The 25,568-nt window shown below is 41.0% G+C and overlaps 1 protein-coding gene across 1 annotated transcript in view; it reads right to left on the minus strand.

Moving 5' to 3' along the window:
* The window catches only part of SEMA3G (semaphorin 3G), a 109,750-nt gene that overhangs the window by 10,363 nt on the left and 73,819 nt on the right, over positions 1-25,568 (minus strand). The window contains exons 8-13 of the mRNA XM_089524676.1: positions 17,657-17,771; positions 16,451-16,520; positions 10,760-10,904; positions 7,940-8,171; positions 4,454-4,545; positions 1,700-1,741 (exon numbers count right to left, since the gene is read on the minus strand). Of these exons, the coding sequence (XP_089380802.1) occupies positions 1,700-1,741; positions 4,454-4,545; positions 7,940-8,171; positions 10,760-10,904; positions 16,451-16,520; positions 17,657-17,771 (696 nt within the window). The remainder of the gene's footprint in view (positions 1-1,699; positions 1,742-4,453; positions 4,546-7,939; positions 8,172-10,759; positions 10,905-16,450; positions 16,521-17,656; positions 17,772-25,568) is intronic.

Here is a 25,568-nt window from a genome sequence, read left to right on the forward strand (position 1 = left end):
AGTCGAGCTTGGGCCCTTTTGCTGGTCTTGAACTCACAACCTTGTGGTTTTGAGTGAATGGCTGCAGTACAGGCATTTAACCACTGCGCCACCAGGGCTCCTATAGGTCATGGCATTCAAATAAATTTCAAAGTACTGTCCACCTCCCCTGCATCCAAAGACTTCCAGCTGTGATGGTTCCTGTTAATTAATTACAAGCCCAGAAACTGAAAACCATCTCCATTAATGCTCTCCTTCCTGCACATCGTGCTGTCACCACCTGATACCAACCCATTTGTCACATTTGTTAACCCAGCAGGCTCATGTAGATTGAGGGCCAAACAGCACAAGTTAGGAAATCTGTGCCTGGAGCTCCATGTATGTGGCTGGTAGAGGCTTCAGCTTTCATGGGAACAGCACTGTAGGAAGAGTGATTCAGGTCCAAAACACACTGCAGACTTAATCTAGACTTTAACTGCCCTGGCTCAATGCTAGGGAATTCTGGGAACTATAGCTTTGTGAGACATTTAGCCTTCTCTATCAGAGAGCTCTGGTGCCACAACAAACTACAGTTGCCAGGATTCCCTTGCACTGAGCCAGGACAGTTAAAGTGGTCTCAAACTTGATTACTTCTGAAGTGTGTTTTGGATCTTAGTCTTCAAAGCTCACAGCAGGGAGGGGTAAAATCATGGGTTTATTATATATTCATGATAAAAATAAAGTTGTTTTGAATAGATTTGAGAAGGTCATAGAGAATCTAGTCATACAGAGAGGGACCACATGTTGGAGCATTAGCTATTATGCACTGTTCTTTATAGACTGGTCTTGCTTAAAATGAGATCTGAATAATAAATAAATGACTTTTACTTTATATTTATGTACCATTTATTTTATTGACTGTCGTCAATTGTTTGTATAATTTGCAAGTTCGTTGTTGCATACTCTTAGGTTGACTCTGAGCTATGGCAAACCTATTTTACAGCTCTTCCACACTGCAGGAAAAAAAGCAATTTGTCACCACTTTAACTGGCATAGCCGAGAGACAACGAGAGAGAAGCAGCTTTCTCCTCGCCTCTCTACATGCTGTTGTAGCACTTCTGTTCACCTTCCAGAAGGAGACAATAGTAAAAGCATGCCTTTTGCCAAACAGATTTTTTTCCTGCATAACAAAAGACATGCTTTTATGACTGTCTACTTTGGGAAGAGAATGGAAGTGCTTTGACGGCAAGTAGAAAGGCAAAGGGAAAACCGCTTCTCCCTCATTGCTTCTTGGCATTCTTGTATCATGAAATAAGGCTTGTAGAGTTTTCTTGGTAAGATCGATTCACAGGAGGTTTGCCATTGTCTTGCTCTGAGTGTGACTGGGCTAAGCCCACCAAGTGGGTTTCCATGGCTGAGTGGGGATTTGAACCCTGGCATCCCAGAGTTCTAGTACAACATTCAAACACTACATGATGCTGGCAAGTTTGTCCCATTATACCAATGGACTGTTGTATTTCTGTTGTATTTCTTAGACCCAAAAGAATGTTGCCTGTAGAGCCAGACCAACAGCCCTGACTCCCTCCTTAAGCATTGGTTAAGGCTTTCTTTCAACAACAGTGCTGAATGCATTCCACCACAGCCTACCAAAACCTATGGCCTGTGGCAGTATTTTGGCTCTCCTGCACAGTTGTTTCTCTACCACCACACTTGTCATGCAAAGAAGCCATTTGTTACTCACTCGTTTGACAGAGATTTCCATCTCAGTAATGGGGACTGGTGCCTGAAGGGAGAAAATGAAATGATTCTTCAGTTAAAATCTGACATAAAAATAAACCCCTATTCCAAAGCAGCACATTTCTGACCTGCATTTTCATTAACCCATATAGGGTCATTAATCTCCCAGCTATTTTTACACAGAAACAAAGATGTGCACATACATATGCATGCACACACGTGTGCGTGCGAACACACACACACACACACACACACACACACACACACACACCCCTACAACTGGTAAAAAATGCTCTCAAGGTTACAAGTTTTGTAGGGCTTGAAAGTAAAGTCCTAAGTGGAAACTTAATGTTCTTCCCCAGGTAACTTAACAGCTACCACTAGCCATCTTTTATTCTCCACAGGTCTGTTTCTTAATCCCACAAAAAATCTGGTGAAGACTAATAGATTTGTAACTGGAGAGATTGGGGATCAAAATCCACCCAACTCAGCTATATGAAACAGGAACAATAACAATATTTTTCTCTATCTGGGTATTTATAATTGCCTCTTATCAGGAGATACTAAGGCAGAGAATAATTAATATATTATAAACTTTTATAATAAATACATTATAAAAACAATAAAATAAAACTTAATACTGCTAGGGGAGTTTGTTTTTCAAGTACCTCCAGGTACATTATGTGTCAACAAGGGGAAAAGGCCATTATCGATTGCAGCATCCCACATATGATGTATCTTCCTCAACCAAGTGCCACTGGGACCAATGCTACAGTTTTTTTTCTGCATCAGATAGAACCATTTTGTTTGCCAAGGCATTTGAATTGGCTGATTCTGCCTGTTTTACTGTATCCATCACTTTTGTTTTTACTATAATGACGTATTTCTGGTGTCATAAATCATAACAAAGCATAAAACAGATTTATAGCCAGTAGCCTGCATCCATGGATTCTACACCCATGGATTCAACCATCCATAGCTTGAATGTATGTATGTATGTATGTATTTCAATCAGTAGAAATAATAAAGAAATCCAAACAGTAAACCCCGATTTTGCCATTTTACTGTATATAAGGGATATCATTTCACTGTGCTCCTGTATATAATGGGACTTGAGGATCCACAAATTTTGGTATCCACAAGGGGTCCTGGAATAAAACACCAGTTTGTACCCAGGGCCCATGGAACTAGCTTATAGTGTCTGGACAAATAGAAAGATTTCGACCCAGCACTAAAATGATTGCAAGGTCAGCGCCAGCTGCAGCTCTTGAGAGGAGGGTGTTTCGCAAACAAGGTGCCACCACACAGAGAAGGTTCTTTATCTCTTCTTTTTAATATACAGTGTGAAAGGAAGGGGGTGTGCAGTATTAAATTATTCACTCCCACAGAGGTCAACAAATAATTTAATTTTCTTTGCACTCCCAGACATCTTTGAAACTCTGCAGTTTTTAAAGACGTCTCGGGAAGGAGGAGTTGCTAGCAGCAGGAATCCTCTACTAACATCCTCTCCTGGCTTCCACCCACCCCTCATGGCACCAGGGATGGGGAAGGAAGGAAGGAAGGTGAGGATTAGCAGGCTGTAGCCTCATTACTAGTTTTTAAGTTTGCTCGCAATAATGCAGAGATCATCACTATGTGCTGACTATTTGACTATAGCCTGCAAAGATGATCTTCCACTGGGCTGGCCCTCCTGGGTGACTCAGTGGTAGAAGGCAGGAGTAGACTTCAGTTCTCTTTGAGGCAGAGAAAAATGAGAAAGAGGCTTGAGGAGGATTTTCATTGTCAGGGTTTTTGGACACTCAAAAAGCTCCTTTCTCATTCTTTTTCCCCATCAGGCATTGTACAATGTTGTGGACCTATGCCTGGGAAAGCACTGGGCTAGACATGGTAGGAATCATGTCATGCTCCCAATGCAGGAGAACTGCATCTCTCAACATTCCTCATCACTGGCTATGCTGGCTGAAAGCAGTCCACTTACCACATCTGGAAGGCTGCTTAATTCTCATCCCTGGGCTAAACAGGTGAGACACATAACAGGCTGCTCTCATAATCCACAAGATCTCACTGTCCTTTTACATTCATAAACAATATAAATCTATTCAGTACTATACTTAATTATAGAGCAGAACTTTAATTGTGGACTTTTACATATCTTGGCCACCAACATATCTTAAAAAAAAGCTGATATGTACATTGGTGTGCATTTTTCTTATATATCACCACAGAGGGCAGCCAATGTGTGCCTTGCATATACAAGGTTCATTAAATAGGTCTACTACTGAGAACTTGCAACAAAATTAAAGCACATATCTATGGCATAAGATAAAAGGACAAGTCTGCACATTAACAGGGCTGTAACAAACTTTACTTCTTCTGCGACATAAACACAAAGTTGGAGAGCTTTGTCAATTAGTCCACTGCATCTTAACCTACCTGATGGGGGGAACTGGCAGAGCCTCTTTCCCAATGTGCCTGGGGCTGGCATAATATTTGTGCCCCTTGACTACACCTATTTCTTTCTTTTCTGGACACTAGTTGCAGCCTATCTGCCAATAACTTTCAGACCATGGCCATGGAGTACCACTCTGAGGAGCAGTGCATCAATCCACAAATATACATCTACACTGTAACAGGAATGTGTAAACAAATGGAAGACCCATGTACAACATGTTCCTGATGACCCATGGAACACAATTATTATTTTGGTCTGTGTAAATCGCACACATAAGCTTGCTTAAGTACTGCCTTTTTACATCACCTTAAACAACTGAAGCTCCTCCAAAATGACTTCTTCAGGTGCTGCAGAGTTCCCTCCCTGAAGGGCTATGACCTTCAGTACTGAGCCAGCATCTAGAAGGCAGAATGAAAAGAAAGATGCTGAAATAAGACAATGTATGCAATCACATATCACCTGGACCAAGATTTAAACCTACTCTTCTTTGAATGTCTCTGTTATTCCAGATGGTGTCGCTTGGGGACAGTTATTCGTCCAAGAGGGTGCTCAGGTCGGGCATCCCTCAGGGCGCAATTCTGTCCCCAATGCTGTTTAACATTTACATGAAGCCACTGGGTGAGATCATCCAGAGACATGGGGCGGGGTGTTATCAATATGCTGATGACACCCAAATTTGTTTCTCTATATCTCTGACTGCTTCAGTGACCAAGGAAGGTATCTCCCCTCTGAATGACTGTCTGAGGTCAGTAATGGATTGGATGAGGGAAAATAGACTTAAATTGAATCCAAATAAAACGGAGGTACTTGCTATAGGAAATCCTACACCATGTATGGAGATTTGTTCACCGGTCCTGGATGGGGTCATACTTCCCCTAAAGGACTGTGTCTGCAGCTTGGAGGTACTTCTGGATTCGTCACTTCAGCTGTCTTCCCAGGTTGAAGCGACTTCCCAGGTTGAAGCGTGTTATCAGCTTTGGCTGATATGCCAGCTGCAACCCTACCTGTAGCAGAGGGACCTAGAAATAATTGTACATTTGCTGGTAACCTCTCATCTTGATTTCTGTAATGCGCTGTACATGGGGCAACCCTTGTGCCACGTTCGGAAGCTGCAACTGATTCAGAATATGGCAGCCAGGTTGGTTGTAGGTAAAGCTAAATTTGACCCTATTACACCTATATTGAAATCTCTTCATTGGCTGCCTATTAGCTTCTGGGCTCAGTACAAGGTGTTGGTTATTACCTATAAAGCCCTACATGGCTTGGGTCCAGCATACTTGAAGGAACGCCTCCTCCCATACAATCCTTCCTGCGCACTCAGGTCCTCTAGGAGGAACCTACTCCAGCCAAAGAAAACACTAACTTCCAGACTAACCTCCGGCTGAATTAATCATATTGATCCGTTCACTCTTTCACCGCCTCTGCTGATGGTCTCTTGGAATAATTCGACTTGTGTTGATCCTTAGTTACAAAATTTGTAACCAAGTACACTATACTGAGGATACTGTATTGTATCTTGATATTTAGGTGTAATTTTAGCAGAAGGAGGGAGGATTAGGGAAATTTTATTATTGTCTGTATATCTGTTTTGTTGTTACCTGCCTAGATCCTGGAAGGGAGAGGCGATATATATAAATAAATATTTTATTAATATTTTTATTATTATGGACAGAAAAGTGTAAACATAGCTTGCTGTTGATTTTTCAGAATATGTGGCTGTGTTCTGGAAGAATTTATTCCTGATGTTTTGCCTGCATTTGTGGCTGGCATCTTCAGAGAATGGTGACACAGAAGTGAGTGGGGTATATATATTGTGTGACCCTTGGTTGAGAGGAAGTGATCACTAATTAAATAGACACAAATCTTCCTTGCATATTCTGCCATCCTGAGGCCTTGCCATTCACCCAGACCAATACACAGGTTAACATTTCAACCACTTTCTCTCAATCAAGAATCACACATTATATATATATGCCACACACCTCCATGCCACCATTCTCTGAAGATGCCAGCTACAGATGTAAGCGAAATGTCAGGAAATTCTTCCAGAACACAGCCACATTGCCCCAAAAAGCCCCAAAAAACTATGGATGCCAGCTGTGAAAACCTTCAACTTCACATTGTGTAAACATAGTTTGTTCGTGCTAGAGACCATACTTTGCTCCCTGATAAGGAAAGAGTTGCTTTTGGAAATGAAAACATGTAGAAGGTGCCTTTCAGTTTATGCCATGAACTGTATGTGTGAATGTGGATATCCATTTTACTCCTTCTGCCATTGGAATGTTTTACTTTATAAACTGCTAGGTAGTCTATCTGATGTTGATAATGCTGACATCAACCTACACAAAGTTTCGTGCAGTGGGTTCTACACACCCCACATTCAATTGCATGCAACATGGAGTGAGAAAGAAAGGAAAAGAAAGGAAAGGAAAGGAATTTTCTTTTTTAAAAAATACCCAGCACTTATTTGCTCCTAAACTTGCAAACAAATTGCTCCTAAACTTGCACAAAAATATTTGGAATGTCAACATAAATCTATATATTGGGTTTGTTCAAATTAGTATGAACATATACATTCTAGAGCAAATAATAATAATAATAAAGAAGAAATCTTAAGTGTTCTTTCAGAAATAGACTGACTGTGTCAAACTCTTGTGATCTTCATTTTGATCCCATTAGATAATATACCAAACTTGAAGAGTGTGGGATCAAGCATGTAGAGTTATGTAGCATAAAACATAAACACAGAATTGGTGAAAAATCTAAATGAAGGAAAACTGGTTTTGCAATAGACAGAGAATCGCTTGCCCAACTTCCCACCATATTGGGGGGGGGGGGGGAGAGGCTCACTGGGGAAAAATGAAAAAGTATGATCTCTTTGTCCTTCCTTAACCTTGGCCAGAAGAATACTTTTCTGCTTCTTGCACCTAGTCAAAGAAAGACTTCATCACACCTGAGAACATAGTGCACCCAACAGAAGACAAGGAAACATCAAAATTACTACAGTGGGCTCAAACAGAACCAAAGCAAGAAAAATGCTAAGCAGAACACTCTAAAGACAGTCACATTCAAAAAATTAAAGGAAAACCACAGATGGGAGTGGACAACTCAACAAGGAAGAACTAAGGAGAGATCACTATTGAAAAACTTTAGGAGAAGCTCTGTGCAAGAAGATATGACCTTGCCGATGCCAATAGGGTTTCACCCTACCTATGAAATATTAACTTGACCAAAGGCATCACTAGTACTCAGGCTGGGGCAGGGGAATACTTGTTTGGATTGACTAGGGGGTTCTGGGCAGGATTGTCAAGTATGAATTAGCCCAGGCCCTGAGATATCAGAGCAAAAACCTGAGAATGAAGGACTGGGATGTGGTGATATTACAAATTTGTTGGTACAATGAGCAGCCCCTGATAAGCAAAAGACTTTACACATCAGCTGCAGTTACTCCGAGTATATCATTCAAATCAAAAACATCATGTATAGTAAATAAAGAAAATACAAACACAGATACTTTCCAAGACCGTTCTCTCATCCTGAGAAAAGAGAGTCCAGGGCCTGACCTTGAGATTCGGCAACATTAGTTCTGAGAGCAATATTTCTAATTTATGACCGTACTCAATCCAGAACCTTCTTTTCCTCCATATCAGTCTTGGGGACATAGGCATTCTAAACACAATGTTTTTATCCATAACAACAACCATGGATATAATTAAGGAGAGTGTTTCGACCCAGAAGATGTAGCTCTCCAGGTATGGCTAAGGCTTAACGCTCCATGTGATCCACACTGACCTGTGCCAATGAACATCACATCATACTGCCCATCCTCAGCTTCCACACGGTCCACTACAATCTGTCGCAGGTGGTGTTGTAGGTTGGTTTTCACCAGCACAGGTCGGCGATGGAATGGATACACAGATTTGCTCATCAGTGGATGGGCACGTGCAAAATGTAGAACCTCATCAGGGTAGTCTTTGGTGGAGGAGTATTGCCGGCTTGGCTGATTGGTGGTTTTGCTGGGACACTGGCAGTGATGAGAAATGATACCCTTTCAGCAACAGTGGTGGCCCTGTGTATGCTGTCTATCTATTTGTCAGCAATGTCATTTGTCAACATGAAAGCATCCAATATGCACTACCTTACAAAAATGATTTGGAGCACAACTTTAGAGAACATAGTGACTGCTTTGGTGGATCAGGCTAAACATCTGTTTAAATAAGAGTCATCTTCAACCACTACAATTCAGGAACTCTTGAGAATATTGTATAAATTAGTCAAACAGCAGAAGTCTCAACAGAGAACTTGTGAGGTGTGTGCACTTGTAGTTTACTTTTGTTATCTAACCTAAATATATACATTACACTAAATCTCATAATAATTAATTATTCTGATTGGATAATGTTCATGCAAGCTTCTGAAATCACTATTAACAGAGTAATATGCTACTTTTTTATGATAAAGAAGTTCCCTGCTGCCAAGCCAGACAACTGGTCCATCTAGCACAGTATCCTCTACAACAGAGAGTGGAGGTTATGCCACCCTCAAAGTGTTATTGCATTATAACTCCTACTAGTCCTAGGCAGCTAAGGTAAAGGGGAGAAATGCCTAGAACAACATCTGGAGGACAATACTTTGCCCACCCCTGCCCTACACAATTTGGCATGGATTCTGCTGGTTTCAGGCAGGACTCTTTCACAGCTCTACCCAAAGTTACCACCTGGGACCATTTCCCTTGAAAGTATGTGCTCCCTCACTGACATACAAGCCATTTGCTCCTCTTGGAACTTGCTCTGAAGTATATAGTCTATCTTGAACTATGCTTTAATCATTTGAGATGTTTTGAGGTTGAAGAAGGGAGCATTTTGGTTATTTGCAATAATGCAAATATTTACAACTAGACATCAGGAGTGTCTGTTTCCTGACCAGAATGTTGTGTCTTTGAAAACGTTAATCACTTCCAGCTTTTCATCTTGGCATGAGCCTTGACAATGCTCAACCAAGAAAAATAACTGGTTTGCATATGCTAATTTATAAACACATACAACAGTGCCCTGCTTAATCCCTGAAAATGCTCGGGATGTTTTCTCTCTGCAGGATATTGAAAGTCAGCTAAGTTCATTTTGTATTGAATTTTCAGTTCACCTTGTGCTAGTCACAAACTACCAAGTAGCTCATCAGTATTAAAGAGTGGTTTGAGGAGGCATATGGATATATGCCATACTAATGTCAAATAACACCTTAACCTATTGTTGGCATTGCATTTTAAGATAGGCTGGGCTTCTTTCCTGTTTTAAAACCAAGTCATTCTGGTTCTACCCATGTCTAAGAGTGTTTAGATCACAGTTTGAAAAACCTACCTTTTGGACTATAACTCCCAGAACTTCTATCAACATAGCCAGCAGGACTAGGGATTATGGGAATTTTAATCAAAACAAGTAATATTTCCAAGTTTAAGGCAACCTTATTTGTATAGATAACTATGAGTTCCTCCAAACAGGGCAAAAACAATGTTTTGGTTGTCCTGGACTATTTTCTGGTAATTCCCTAGTACCAGATATATATTTATTTCTATGCTTGTGTGGGTTTCTCTTTGATTCTAAGATATAGTTTAACAAAATGTCCCCTTCCTTCCTTTCTTAAACATGCATTTAAGATGCAAAGGGATCTTGTAGCACCTTTGAAACTAACTGAAAGAGTCTCTCTTGCAGTTAGTCTCAAAGGTGCTACAAGATCCCTTTGAATCTTAAAAGCATGTTTAAGAAAAAAAGTAAGAGAAGAGAATGTAGCATGAGCATTCGTAAGTCTTTTTTGTAATATAACACTTAAGGGGGGGAAATAAAAAAATCAAAGAGGAGAAAATTCAAACCATTGAAGCACCTCAGCAAATCATGCCCCAACTGTAAAAAATAAAACCTTTCGATGAGCGCTAGTGCAGATTCAATAAATTGCTACCAACAGCCCCCTGAAAAAATGGAATGAATGGTGGCAACAACTGGCAAAACCCAAGGAACTATAGTGCAAGAACACATACTTCATTAAACCCATCTTTAAACCTATATGTGTAGTTAATAAAGTGATTTGCACTTTACAAAAATGAATTCCAAGAGTGAAGTGAGAGATAACAGAATATCGGGAAGTGGGGTGGGGGATATTTAATCACTCTCTCCCCAGCCAACAGCATACTGTAAGTAAAACTTTCTCCACTTCTTGTGAGGTGATCAACATTAGGAAAAAGCGCAGTTTGGGCACAAAGACTTAACCTTAAACTTCTCCTCCACATTAACTCCTGGTATTTAATTTTTAAAATACCATGACATGTTTGCTAATAATGCTGTTAAGTTCAGCTGCATTTAGGTCCCATTTTAACATTTTGGGTGGGCGTTTTTGTTTTTGGATAGGGCAAGACACACAGCTAGAGGTTGAAGGATGGGCATGATAAATCTTCAAAATCAGAAGAGCCTTTGACTAGGAATTTCAACATTAAAAAGGTGGAGACAGCAATAGGCCAGATTATGAAAGAAGTTTGCTGTGCATTCATCATCAATGTCTGTAGTGAATGTAACTACCCATAATGCACCTTTCCTTTGCAAATATTTTTAGAAATATACTTACAACTCCTGGTCTTGGGTAAGGCACTTTGCCTTCATAAGCTGACCACTGATGATCTGGACCATCTTTATGAGCAAATGGTCCATTAAAAACTTCCCAGATGTCTGCCATACGATATACACAGATGGCAAAGCCTTGGAAGACATTGCTGAAATGAGAAAGGTTAGGCATAATAAGAACCTCTTTGGAGAAAACACTCACCTGACCAAAAATATTGTTTTAATAATTATTAGAGCACATATTCAAATTGTAGGTAAACAAATTAAATTTCAGAGTGATGTTTCCAACTGAAAACCTTCAATATTTTTACCCATATGCCACCCTGAGAACTATTTCAATATTGTAATATGGTTTATAACTATAAAATATGCTTAATAGTATTATATTATATTAATAATAATATGCTTTATAGAATATAGCAAAGCATTTGACTGTATAGATCATGAAAAGCTATGGATGTCTCTTAAGGCCATGGGAGTGCAACTACATCTGATAGTCCTGATGAGAAAGCTGTACTCAGGACAAGAGGCAACTGTTAGAACAGAATATGGAGACTGGCAAAGGGATCAGACAAGGCTGCATTCTATCACTTTATTTGTTCAACTACAGTAGTATGGAGAAAATATCACAAGAAAGGCAGGTTTAGACTCAGAAGGAGAAGGAGTGAAGATACTGGTAGGAACATCAACCATCTTAGCTATGATGATGACACTATATTGCTAGCAGATTTGGAACAATTGCTAAGGAAGAACAAAGATGAAAGTGCAAGGGCAGTCTTAATTCTGATCATAAAGATAACAAAAATAATGACTATGCAAGGAATACAAAAATTCAACCTACACAATGAGGAGATCAAAATGGTACCTGTACATAGGATCAAGCATTGATCAGAATGGTGGCTGCAGTCAAGAAATTAGAAGACTTGGAATTGGGAGGGCAACTATGAAAGAACAGGAAAAGATCCTAAAGAGTAAAGATATACAACTGAGCACAATGAAGTTAGAATCAATGCATTTCCCCATCACCATGCATGGATGTGAGAGCTGGACAGTGAAAAAAGCTGAAAAGAAGAAAATCAGTTAATTTGAAATATGGTACTGGAGAAGAGTGTTGAGCAATAGCAATAGCGATAGCAAGTACATTTCTATACCGCTTATCAGTGCACTTAAGCACTCCCTAAGTGGTTTACAAAGTGTACGCTCATTGCCCCCAAAAATCTGGGTACTCATTTTAGCGACCTCGGAAGGATGCAAGCCTGAGTCGAGCTTGAGCCCTTTTGCTAGTATTGAACTCGCAACCTTATGGTTTGTGAGAGAGTGGCTGCAGTGCAGGCATTTAACCATTGCGCCACCAGGGTTGAGGATACTGTGGACTGCCTAAGCAAACAAATGGGCCCTTGAACAGATCAGCTTTGAAATCTCCTTGGAAGCCAAGATAATCAAATTGAGGTTGTCATACATTGGCCTCATCATGAGAAGGTACAACTCATTAGAAAAAACAATAATGCCAGGATAGGTAGAGGGTAGTACAAAGAGAGGAAGACTGCACACCAAATACATAGACACAATTAGGGAGGTCATGGGTCTGAGTTTGCAGGACCCAAGCAGAGGTGTATAGGATAGGGGATCTTGGAGAAGTCTCATTCAGAGGTTTGCCATGAGTCGAGGTTGACTTAAGGGAAGTTAACAACAACAATATTTTGCTTACAATGTGAAAGTAATCGTGTAACTTCATGTGAAAGTAACAGGATAGGTAGAGATGTCGTATTATCTTACCTTATGCCTTACTATGTGAAGGTAGCTTATACAGACAAGAGCAAGCGCTTCTTGGTAAAACAAAAGGATAGAATCTTAAAATCACACAGTTGCAATAGAATCATAGGCGCATTACAGACCGCCCAGAAGGGGCGGCGCCTTCATTTGCAGTGCTGACGAGCCCCAGCGTCCAAACCGCGAGGCTCCTCTGCGCTGCAAATAAGAAGCGCCAAAATGGTGCTTTTTTTTGTGGCGTGGATATGACGCCGCGAGGTGCCAATGGTGCACTCGCAGCGTCATGTGCGCTACGTAAAGATGGCAGCCCCCGTGTGGAACAGGTGCCGCCATTTTGTACGGACTCGGTCCGTATTAGTGTTAGGGGCATCTGGAAGTGACGCCCCTTTCCAATCCTAATACGGACCCAGTCCGTACTTTATGCCCGTTTGTAATGGGCCATAGAATCATAAAATCGTAGAGTTGGAAGAGACCACAAGGGCCATCCAGTCCAACCCCCTGCCATGCAGGAACTCTCAATCAAAGCATCCCTGACAGATGGCCATCCAGTCTCTGCTTAAAGACCTCCAAAGAAGGAGATCCCACTACACTCCGAGGGGGTGTGTTCCACTGTTGAACATCCCTTACTGTCAGGAAGTTCCTCTTAATGTTGAGGTGGAATCCCTTTTCCTGTAGCTTGCATCCATTGCTCCAGGTCCTGTTCTCTGGAGCAGCAGAAAACAAGCGTGCTCCCTCCTCAATATGACATCCCTTCAAATATTTAAACAAGGCTATCATATCACCTCTTAACCTTCTCTTCTCCAGGATAAACATCCCCAGCTCCCTAAGTCATTCCTCATAGGACATGGTTTCCAGACCCTTCACCATTTTAGTCGCCCTCCTTTGAACACGCTCCAGTTTCTCAAAGTCCTTTTTGAATTGTGGTGCCCAGAACTGGACACAATATTCCAGGTGGGGCCTGACCAAAGTAGAATATAGTGGCACTATTACATCTCTTGATCAAGAGACTATACTTTTATTGATGCAGCTTAAAATTGCATTGGCCTTTTTAGCTGCCGCATCACACTACTGACTCATGTTTTACTTGTGGTCTACTTGGACTCCTAGATCCCTTTCACACATAGTTTCGTTCAGCCAGGTCTCCCCCATCCTATATCTGTGCATTTCATTTCTCCGCCCTAAGTGCAGTACCTTACATTTCTCTGTGTTGAATTTCATTTTGTTAGCTTTGGCCCAGCTTTCTAGTCTATTCAGGTCGTTTTGAATTTTGATCCTATCCTCTAGGGTATTAGCTATTCCTCCTAATTTGGTGTCATCTGTAAATTTGATGAGTTTGCCCCCAAGAGACCACAAGGACTATCTAGTCCAACCGCCTGCCATGCAGGAACTCAAAGCATCCCGGACAGATGCCCATGCAGCCTCTGTTTAAAGACCTCAAAGGAAAGAGACTCCACCACACTCCGAGGGAGTGTGTTCCACTATCGAACAGCCCTTACTGTCAGGAAGTTCCTCCTAATGTTGAGGTGGAATCACTTTTCCTGTAGCTTGCATCCATTGTTCCACATCCTATTTTCTGGAGCATCAGAAAACAAGCTTGCTCCATCTCTCAATATGACATCCCTTAAACAGGGCTTTCATCTCACCTCTTAACTGTCTTTCTCTAGGTTAAACATGCCCAGCTCCCTAAGTCTCTTCTCACAGGGCATTTTGGTTGTCCTCTGGACACACACCAGCTTCGCAACATCCTTTTTGAATTGTGGGGCCCAGAACTAGACATAATATTCTAATTGAGGCCTGACCAAAGCAGAATAGAGTGGCACTATTACTTCCCTTGATATAGACACTATACTTCTATTGATGCAACCTAGAATTGCATTGGCCTTTTAGCTGCCACATCACACTGTTGACTGATGTTCAATTTGTGGTCTACTAGGACTCCTAGATCCCTTTCACACATAGTCTCCTTAAGTCAGGTGTCCCCCATCCCATATCTATGCATTTCATTCTTTTTCTGCCTAAGTGCAATACCTTACATTTCTCTGTCCTGAAATTCATTTTGTTAGCTTTGGCCCAGCTTTCTAATCTATTAAGGTCATTTTGAATTTTGATCGCCCTCTGGGGTATTAGCTATTACTCCTAATTTGTTGTCATCTGCAGATTTGATAACCATGCCCTCTATTCTCTTGTCCACATCATTGATAAAGATAATTAATAGCACTGGGCCCAGGACTGAACCTTGTGGCGCCCAACTGGTCACTTCTCTCCAGGATGAAAAAGAGCCATTGGTGAGCACTGTTTGGGTTTGGCTGGTCAACTAATTAGAAATCCATTTAAAGTTGCATTGTCTAACCCACATTTTACTAGCTTGTTTGCAAGAATGTCATAGGGGACATTGTCAAAGGCTTTACTGAAATCAAGATATGCTATATTTACAGCATTCCCTTCATCTACCAAGCTGGGAATTTTATCAAAAAGAGATCAGTTTAGTCTGGCATGACTTGTTTTTCAGAAAATCATGTTGATATTTTTGTGATTATACCATCCCCTTCTAAATGTTTACAAACTCTCTGTTTAATGATCCACTCTAGAATCTTTCTTGGTACTAATGTCAGACCAACTGGCAGACTAATTCTTAGGATCCTCTTTTTTCCTCACTGAGGAAAAGCAGAGTTGTCTTTATTTAACTCTACTCTTTCTTCAACTCTTGACAGCTTTGCCCCTGTTTCTGTGCGCGGGTCTTCCTCTACGAATAGGCCTCAGCCCTGGCTTACTCCCATTGTTAGGTTCCTCCGGTCCTGCTTTTGAGCAGCCAAATGTCTTTGGAAAAAGTCCCGGGAGTGGGCCAATTTTATTCATTATAAATTCATCCTTTTATCTTTCTTATGTGCCCTGTCTATGGCAAAATAGAATTACTATAAATCATTGATCTGCACCAATGAGAGGGCCTGCAGCGTTTGTTCTCCTGCTTCAACTTTTTGTTAAAACCTTTCTCTCCCCCGTCTCTTCATTATTTTTCCCTACTGACTTCGCCAACTATTTCATCACTAAGATCACTACTATCTGATCTGAGATAGTTCTTCCTGTCTTGTCTTCTATCACTAATCTTATGGTACCTTCAACTAAAAAAATCTCTGTGTTTTCTCAAGTTTGTTTGGTCTCCTGTGAGACCTTTTGTCTTCTATGTCGGAAAGCTCTGGTGCCACAAGAAACAACAAAGCCAAGATCCCATAGGAAGGAGCTATGCAGTTAAAGCAGAGTCAGACATTTCTCCAGTGTGTTTTGGACCCAAGTCTCCATGCACATTCCTTTTCCCTTGTAGCCAGAGATCTTTAAACAGCTACTGAGACAAGGCACAGAGAGTACCCTCAACTTATCCATGGGTCATATCAAAATCCACAGTGTTGGCCCAAAACTTGCCCTTTACTAATACATGAAGTCAACTTATAGTTGAGTATATACGGTAACTAAAAATATCAGCATATTTTAGTTTAAATGTCTTACTGCCTTTCAGTAATGAAGCTTTGGAAGTGGTATTTTAGCCTTTTAGAATCAAAGGAAACCTGTACAAAAGCTGAGAATCCACTGAATGATGGTATCATGAGGAAGGGGTGTGGCCATCCATGGAAGCTCAGAAGGTCAAATTGAGGTTCTCTATTCCTGGTCTATGGCTAAGGAGGGGAGAACATGAAGAACTACGATGGCATCAGGTCCTCCTTGTTTATTAGGTAAGAAACAACCAGAGAAGAAAGGAAGACTGTCACATTTTTCTCTGTACCCAGTCTCTCCATCCTCCCACCCCACAAGGTCATTGCAGACCCCAATCCTGTAACCAGCAACTAGAAATGTGTGTGTGTGTGTGTTTAAATCAGCCTTAAAAATAAAACCGCAAAGGACTAAACCAAACACCCACAAGCAAAAATCTCACCTGATGGTGCTAAACAGTGCATAGACCTCAGGGCTTTTCCCATCTTTAGTTCTTAGAAGAAAGACATCCTCTGTTTAAGAAAAGTTTGGTTCACATTATTTAATGGATTCTGACCACTGGTCTGTTAACATACACATTTGAAGGACATAAAATCCTATTAAGTTGTGTTCCTTCATTTTCTGCCTACAAAATGGATTTCTGGAAACCCTACTTTTGTCTGAGGGCATACAAGTTATTGAACCCAAAAGTTCTTTTACCACCTAGACGACTAATAAGATGGGGCAGGGGGACTATTTCATTGTTGCAGTGGAACCCACACTTTATACTAAGAGGAACTGAATGACATATAAAGCTTTTATGTGTTTCACCTTAGCACTCACTGCTCCCAACTTTCTATTTTTGCAGTTCAGCAGCCAATACATCAGGCCATCAGTTAGGGTTTTCTATTACAGCAGGCCCTCTCCTTATGCAGGGGATCCATTCCAGACCCCACTGCGTAAGGAAAAATCCACGTATACTCGTGCCCTATGGGAAACAATGGGGTGCGTGCACGTGGCGGCAGTGCGGTACATGCGCCATATGCACCATTGTCTATATTGTCGTCCGGCTTCCGTGTAAGCAAGAAGCAATGTATAGTGTGCCCGTGTGTGACGCGGGCGCACTGTATATAACATGGGTGGACAACTGCAATGGGGGCAAGAGTCAATTTTATTTTCTGCAGAGGACCATAAAAGTGCACTTTGACTAAATATTGGGTGAAAACGAGATCCAAAAGTGACCAAAAATATTGGTTTGTACTGCCATAATTTTCATTTGATTTTTTTTATATTTAGATGATTTGGAGGAGGGACAGAGGGGTTGTAAAAGACAAGCTGGTTCACTGAGAAGAATTTTGGGACCTTTTGGTGGGCACTATGTGAGGCTTGAGGGATAAATGAGTGTCTGCAAAAGCGAGGCAGGGGCTTCATGTGGGCTGGGCTGCCTTTTCCCCCTCACCTACTCTTACATGGGGTCCACATTGAACTCTGAGAAGGTACTAATCAGCACCGTTTCAGTATTGTTGTAGAATCAAATGCTTCCAAGTCACTCATTGAGTCCCCTTTCTCACACTGCATTAAAGTAGACCCCAATAATCAGGCCTTGACTTTTAACTGACATACTGGAGAGCTTATCCTGTACAAAAGTGAGGAAAAACGTTCCCCTTACCCAGTTCATCGAAGTACGTGTCAATGCCATCTGGTCCTGGGACAGAGCACACCAACCGGGCCTTGTTGAAGGTGCTCCACTTGTTGACTAGCACCCGTTGTCCCCCAGCATCATTCTGAAAGAGAAAAACAAATGTTGCTCAGAAGGGGAGGCAGCTAATGTTCCCAGTAAGAGGCCTCCTTATAAACTAAAAGTGGGGAAAGTGAGGTTGAAAGGTCTCATGTAGCCCCTTGGAGAGCCAGAGGACACCCCCATTGACCACCTCAAGCTCCCAAAATTGTCCCCTCCATTCAGCCCAAACACCACCATTTATCACAACCCCCCCTTGAAAAATCTTTAAAATGTTGAAATGTGCTGTTTTAACATGATTCCCCTAGCTAAAACAGCAAGAACCTACTCTTAAAAAAACTGGTTATCCAAAAAAGCAACCAGGTATGGCATGACATCATTTCCTTTCACCCAGATGTAGGCTGTAGCCTTGCAGAGCTCTGGAACTGCCTGAAAGTGGCTACTGCAGCCCTCTAGGCTTTGGCGTATGCTATTAAAATAACTAAATACGGCATCTGAATATGCTTAAACTGGGCTTCAGGAATCAAACCCAAACACACAAAAACTGAGAAATAAGAAAAGCATAGATACTGTCTTCTATTCTAGCAGTTTCTAATTTTTTCTTCTGTTTAGCTAATTTAACAATCAAGGAGGGATGGCCTCCAAAGCCGATATCTTTACAAGCAACTGCTCAAATTCATAGTGCTTAAGGCAATCAATGCCTTAAATCCAAATGTCTGAACCAGGGTAGCCCTATTAAGTCCATGTAACTTACATAAGTCTTGAATCGCCAAGTTCCCATTGATTCAATGGGACTGTCCTAGTTGGGACTAATAATTGCGCTAATTGCTATTCTTCCTTACTAGTTTGAGATGATGGGAGTTGAAGAGTTCCACAACATCTTGAGGGCCACACAATCCCTCATCCCTATCTTGTAGGATAAGAATTCTCATATCTGGTTTTCCTTCCTTTGTGGGATTTTACAAATGTGGGTGGGCTTTTTACACTTTAATTTTCAGGTTTTGCCTCTGCAACAATTATGTCCAGAAGTTGGAATAGTTTTTAAATTCTCCAAAGACATATGTTTTATATCTCCCCTCCCCACCTCAAAAACTGTGTGGAATCATTTATTTTGTGTACTACACAAGCACAAAATCAAATGGAAAATTCCAAACTTGGTTGCTGAAGCTTCATCTCTCCAAAAGAGACTGCTGGGGTTTGAGTTGTTCCTGCTTTTATGTGCTCACCCCCATCCTACAATTTCAGACACCAACTCAGAGGCAGCCCTTTTGTTTTCATACTGCCACCGCAAGGAGCCTTATGTTGGAAAGGATGCTGCTCTTTAATCCCTTTTTGTTGTTCCTTTATTTCACAGTTATCTGTGGATATTCCAATTCCCATATTTTGGTCATCGCAAATAACAGTATCTTATTTTGATTTATCCCTTATTTTAGTTTAACATTTTCTCCTGCCAAATTTTCAAGAGAAATTCACAGCTGCTGACAATAAAGCAGAATGTAAAAAAACAACGAAGCTCAGTTAAACACCAGGGGGTAGAGGATATCAGGATTTGCTCTCTGATTCCATTTGTTCTGAAGTTCTGTCCCCAAGAGTCCACAAGAACCTGACCTTCAAGGCTATATTGATGCTGTTTGGAACTGTAAACAGAAGGGTGGCCAAATTAATTTCATTGTGATTTCTGAAAACAATTACATTCTCTTTCCTATACACAGCCACACATCACCTGATACCTAGACCAGATCTGTCCCCACAGGACCTTACTTAACTTATTGACTGGCTAAAATAGTTAAATTCCTTCCATCTCACACTAGTAACAATCAAGGTGGATAACAGTGATATAATTTTAAGGACAAGCTTATAATGACTTAAAAATAACAGGCTCAAACTAATAATGCACCAAGTTAGCAGCAGCATATTATCAAGCAAAAGATCTGGATTGGAGTGCTGTGTTTTGTTAGTTGTTTTATATCCTGCTTGTTCTCTCCAGAACTGGGACTAAAGGTAGCTAAAAAAAATAAATTGTTGTAGTTTCAGGCCTGAGTGGGTTAAAAGGAAAACAAATACTGTAAGATAGCCAAGAGAATGGAGAATAAGTGTTTTGGAGATTGGACCATAGTATTTATAGCCTAGAGAAGCCTGGAGAATGAGAAACTGGGGAGGGGAGGGGAGAAAAACACGATAGCACTGTTCAAACTTCTGAAAGAGAACACAGAGAACAGACCACATACTCATTCTGCTGCTCCAAAGGGCAGGACTGAATGAAATGGGCTTAAACTGCAATCGTGTATATTTCAGTTTAACAGTAGCATAACTTCACCTTAACAGTCAGACAACAAAAATAAATTATTAAACATGTATGGGCTTGCTCTCTCTTGCAGAAGATCTTCAAACCAATGCTGGACAGCCATCAGGTAAGGACAGTCTAGCTCCTGATTGGTTATTCTGAGCAGAGGTGCTTTTCCAAAGATGCAGAATTATTGCATCTGATGGTTCAACCCATCCAACTCTATGATTCAAAGATTTAAGAGCATATCAAATCTGCTGGAATAAAAAGGTTTCTGTCAAGGTCAAAAGGGGAAGGGCCAATTGCATCTCTAAGGGCAGGAAGTTTCCCTGTTTAGGCACAACAATGGAGAAAGCATTCCACTCTGTCCCAAACCACCTCTACTTCTAACTGATAGGACCAAAGGACCAAGTTGTCCCTGAAGGTCTGAGAGGACAGGCAGGATCACCCACAACTGACAAGCTCAAAAAATGTCCTGAGAGAATCTCTTGCTAGAAAACAGTTGGGGGGAGCCAAAATGATCCAGTGGGGTATTCCTAGGCACAAGTCTCTCTTTTTCTTCCACCCTTGAACAATGCTTTGGTGACACAAAGCTCATTCAAGTCTAAATGATCTCTACTGTCTCATTCCATAGAAGAACCAAAACTGGCACAGCCTGCATTTCCATAATCGCAGGCCACCAGGTTCCAGCGATAGTGTTAATCCTAAAAATGCAAGAAATATATCTGATAAAATATTTGTTTCCCTCCAACTAAGACCATGAATTGCAAGCTAAACCCAGCTGCTAATTGACTTCGGAATCACCCAGGCAGGAGTTTATTGTGTGTTCACACTCCTAAAGATGTGATGGCTGGATGCAGGAGCTTAACCTGTTTATTGTTGTGTTATTTTCTGCCTGCCAAAGAAACTGAAGAAGATAGAGAATAGCCTTTCTTGGCTACAATGAGCAGAGCATTTCCTTTGACTGATTTGGCAACTGGACAGCTCTGGAAGTTGAAATTACAGCCCCATTCCTTCCTCTCAAACACAGAATCTCTCTCCATGCAGGGATTGATTAATCCAATAAATAACTGCTTTATTTCTGTGTCTTAGTGTTTATTTCTAGGATTAGGGGGAGAGCAAGAAATTCACAGCCAGCAGAACTGTTGCTTGTATGGAAAGTTGCCATCACTCCTCCTCCCTCTCTCCATCCTTAGCCTGGTGCGTGCTGCTTGGTGCTCGTTCCAAAGAAACTGAGTTATTGCAGGCAGGCGCCTCCACGATAATTTCCAGCTGACAAATGCTTTTTCCCAAAAATCTCAGAGATTTCTACTTTTCAAGAGGTAGGAACTAAATGGATCTTAGGTATCACATGCCTCTTTTGCTTCCCAGAACTTTCTATTCTTGTTCAGTAACTGTGAGTTACTGATTCCATGTTCATTTGGTGGGACTTAGACCCCAGAATTCTAAAATGAATTCAAACCACTCTAGTGGGACTATTACCAATATCATATCTATTGATAAAGACTGCTTATCTATCTGGTGTGTTGCCTTCAAGTCAACCTGTGTGTTGCCTTCAAATCATCTATTGACTTAGCAGGCAAAAGGAATCGTTTAAGTTGAAGGTTTTTCTTTACTACAACAGTTAACTGAACATGGGTACTGCAGTCTGGCAGAGCCTTCTTACTACTTACCTATACTTGTATGTCTCCCACAGCCGGTATGTCCCCCACCAGATATTACCTATCTATACTTGTGTGTCTCCTTTCCCTTTAACAATACTTTACAACTGGCAGTTTACAAATAAACTGGTTATTCTTAAAGGTGTCACAAGACTCTTTCCTTCATCTCTTTGAAAATTGCCATAAAGTATAGGGATAGCCTTATCTGTGCATCTCTTCCTTCCTAAATAAACTGACTGGAGAGCCAAGGTGCTGGTCTTGTTAGTTGTTGTTCTGTTGTTAATGTAAACCTTCCCCTTTGGCAAGCAGACTCTATGAGATAAAGCTCATTCAGGCTCTGCCACATTGCAATATCCATGTTAAGTTAACTACTGTAGTAAAGAAAATCCTGCAACAATGAACTATTACTTTAGCCTTCTATTAAAGGAGATTTGCCTAGTGGGTTGGCATTCATTATAATTAATGAATTTATCATAATTGAATACTACATTTTGAATTATATATTTAATATGCCAATACTGGCTTCTGCCAACCTAGCTGCTCAAAAGCATGCAAATGCAAGTAGATAAATAGGTAACATGTACCCACACAGAGGTTAGGCCTAGATGTTTTAAAATCATGCTTCTGGTGGCGCAGTGGTTAAATGCCTGTACTGCAGCCATTCACTCAAAACCACAAGGTTGCGAGTTCAAGACCAGCAAAAGGGCCCAAGCTCGACTCAGGCTTGCATCCTTCCGAGGTCGCTAAAATGAGTACCCAGACTGTTGGGGGCAAATTAGCTTACTTGCTAATTAGCTTACTTGCTGTTCACTGCTATGATCTTTGGAATAGCGGTATATAAATAAAACATATTCATATTATTATTATTATTATTATTATTAATATGGAAGGAAACAGCAACAGAGATGGGGCCTGATGACATGGAACAGTGAGGTCCATTCCATTCATCTATGAGATATTAATCTGGCAATGTCTCTTCAACAGAGTGCGTACAACAGCTGTAGTATTCCCAAGAGACAAAACAAGAACGAATAAGCATATTTTACAGATCCATTATCCGAAAGTTCTGGAGTAATCCCAACCAAATGGCACTCTAAGAAAAGGAAAGCTAGGCAGGGGGTAGATCCACAGTGTTACCATATGGTGAGATTCTCATCAACATTCCAAATGTATGATGCATATCCAATATATATATTTGGGCACAGGGAGCATCTCTCAATATGCAGAAGGATCCCACATATCTTCACATCCCTTATGTAAACTGAATTCCTGAGAACCTGATGTTTCTTCTTCATTCCCCCCCCCCCGAACAGATCAACCTGTCTTGCTTTTTATAATCCCCTACTATCAAAGTATATTCAATTAACATCAGTTCTTCAATTAAAGGGGGAATTTATCTTCCACTTTTCATTTTCCATGAAGGAAAAGAATTGTTCAGGCATTTCACAGTCAATAAAAACATCTACGAATAGCTTTAAGAGAAGAGACCAATTCTAGTATACCTTATACAGAATGTTTTCTCCTAAGTGCTCCTGGAAAGAGTGTCCAGCTTTTACTTCTGTTATAATGAGAGGTTAAATTTGAAGTTCCATGGAACAGGTCTTTCTTGGTGGTGACATCATGTCTTTGACACATATGTACTCTCCCAAAATTTAGGAAACAAACAAAAGTTGTAACTCATTGGAGTTTGGGAACTCATCCTAAAGTTCCATTGGTCCTGAAAAATGACACTATCTTTTGTATATTAATCTTCAGGCTTTACTGTTGTAGTAGGTTACCAGGTTTACTGAAGAGATTCTGTTGTTTTAATCTCAGATAGAAACCTAAAGGGCAATTATATATATATATATTTAAAAAATAAAAGCTAATTAATAAAAACAAGCTGGGGAAAATAAATGGTGTATCACTATATTAAGATGGAATTTCAGTGCATATATAAGAATTATACCCAAACTCTGGTGAATGACAACATTGTCAATATGAGAATACTGACCATTCTAGAAGAATTTTGAGAACTAGTATACATTTTCCCACTGCCAGCAGATAAAGTCAATCATATTCACTGGTGTAACTCTCTAAAATGGTCAAAACTGAAGTAAATATCAATATTAATCAAATTTTTCATTCACATACATACATAATCATCTCTGCATAGCCATAGATGAACATTCAGCCCTCAAGAATTCTTCTGAAAGCTTCATGTACATTCAGTGATAATTGCATCAGACAAAAGCCATTCTTTTTTCTGTTGTTGTTGTTCTGTGCTTTCAAGTCATTTTCGATTTAGGGAAATCCTATGGCAAACTTATCATGGGATTTTCTTGGCAAGTTTCTTCAGAGGTGGTTTAATAATAATAATAATAATAATAATAATAAATTTTATTTGTATACCGTTTTTCCATAGATCAAAATGGTTTACAGATTATTAAAACTATTACACATAAAAATAGATAAAATCGAGTAATACAATTATACAGAACACAATCATTCATAGGGTAAGAGAATTGATGGCATCAAGAACACTCAACTTCATTCCTTGTGGGGGGGGAAGGCTTGACAAAAGAGGAAGGTTTTAAGCCTCTTTTTAAATGTTTCTAGGGGGGTCATAAGACGGAGCTCCTCAGGAAGACTATTCCAGATCTGCGGGGCCGCCACTGAAAAGGCCATCTGGGATGTGGAAACATATTTGGAAGATGGAGTTTCCAACAGATTCTTCCCAGATGTTCTGAGTGTGCGGGGCGGATTATATGGGAAGATGCGGTCCCTCAAGTAACTCGGGCCCAAGCCATGTAGGGCTTTATAGGTAATAACCAACACCTTGTATTGCGCTCGGAAGCGAATGGGCAGCCAGTGAAGATTTTTCAGAATAGGTGTTATATGGTCAAACCTGGATGCGCCGGTGACCAGTCTGGCTGCCATGTTTTGTACTAACTGAAGCTTCCGGGCTTGGTACAAGGGTAGCCCCATGTAGAGCACATTACAGGAATCTAAGCAAGAGGTTACCAAAGCATGTACCACAGTTTCAAGGTCCCTTTGGCCCAGGTAGGGTCGCAGTTGGCGTATCAACCAAAGTTGATAGCAAGCACTTCTGACCGTCGCATCTACTTGAGATGTCAACTGCAGGAATGAGTCCAGAAGTACTCCTAAACTGCGAACTTCGTCTTTCAGGGGAAGTGTGACCCCATCCAGGACAGGTTGATAAATTTCCTTCCCTGGGCTTGGGGAATCTATCACCAGTACTTCCGTTTTCTCTGGATTCAGACTGAGTTTGTTTTCCCTCATCCAGCCCATTACTGACTCCAGGCAGGCATTCAGAGGAGAGACGCCATCCTTAGTCACTGCATCAGTCGTAGACACAGAGAAACATATTTGGGTGTCATCGACATACTGATAACACCGCGCCCCGTGTCTCCGGATGATCTCTCCCAGCAGTTTCATGTAAATGTTAAACAAAGTGGGGGACAAAATAGCTCCCTGAGGGACACCAGATGTTAGTTCCCTCTTAGAAGAGCAAGTGTCCCCCAACTGCATCATCTGGAATCTACCCGAGAGGTAGGATCGGAACCACTGGAGCGCAGTGCCCCCGATGCCCAACTCCCTCAGGCGTTCCAGAAGGATACCGTGGTCTATGGTATCGAAAGCCGCTAAGATGTCCAAAAGCACCAACAAGGTCACACTTCCCCTGTCGATACCCAGATGGAGATCACTGACTAAGGCGACCATGGCGGTCTCAACTCCATATCCTGCTCTGAAGCCAGTTTGAAATGGGTCCAGATAATCGGTTTCATCCAAAACTGCTTGGAGTTGGAAGGCGACCGCTCTCTCGATCACCTTACCTAAAAATGGCAATAATGAGACCGGTCTGTAGTTGTTCCTTACCAGGGGGTCCAGGGAGGGT

This window comes from Sceloporus occidentalis, unplaced genomic scaffold, assembly GCF_023333645.1.
Source record: "Sceloporus occidentalis isolate IW3139 unplaced genomic scaffold, rSceOcc1.0.p SCAF_1, whole genome shotgun sequence".
Taxonomy (NCBI): domain Eukaryota; kingdom Metazoa; phylum Chordata; class Lepidosauria; order Squamata; family Phrynosomatidae; genus Sceloporus; species Sceloporus occidentalis.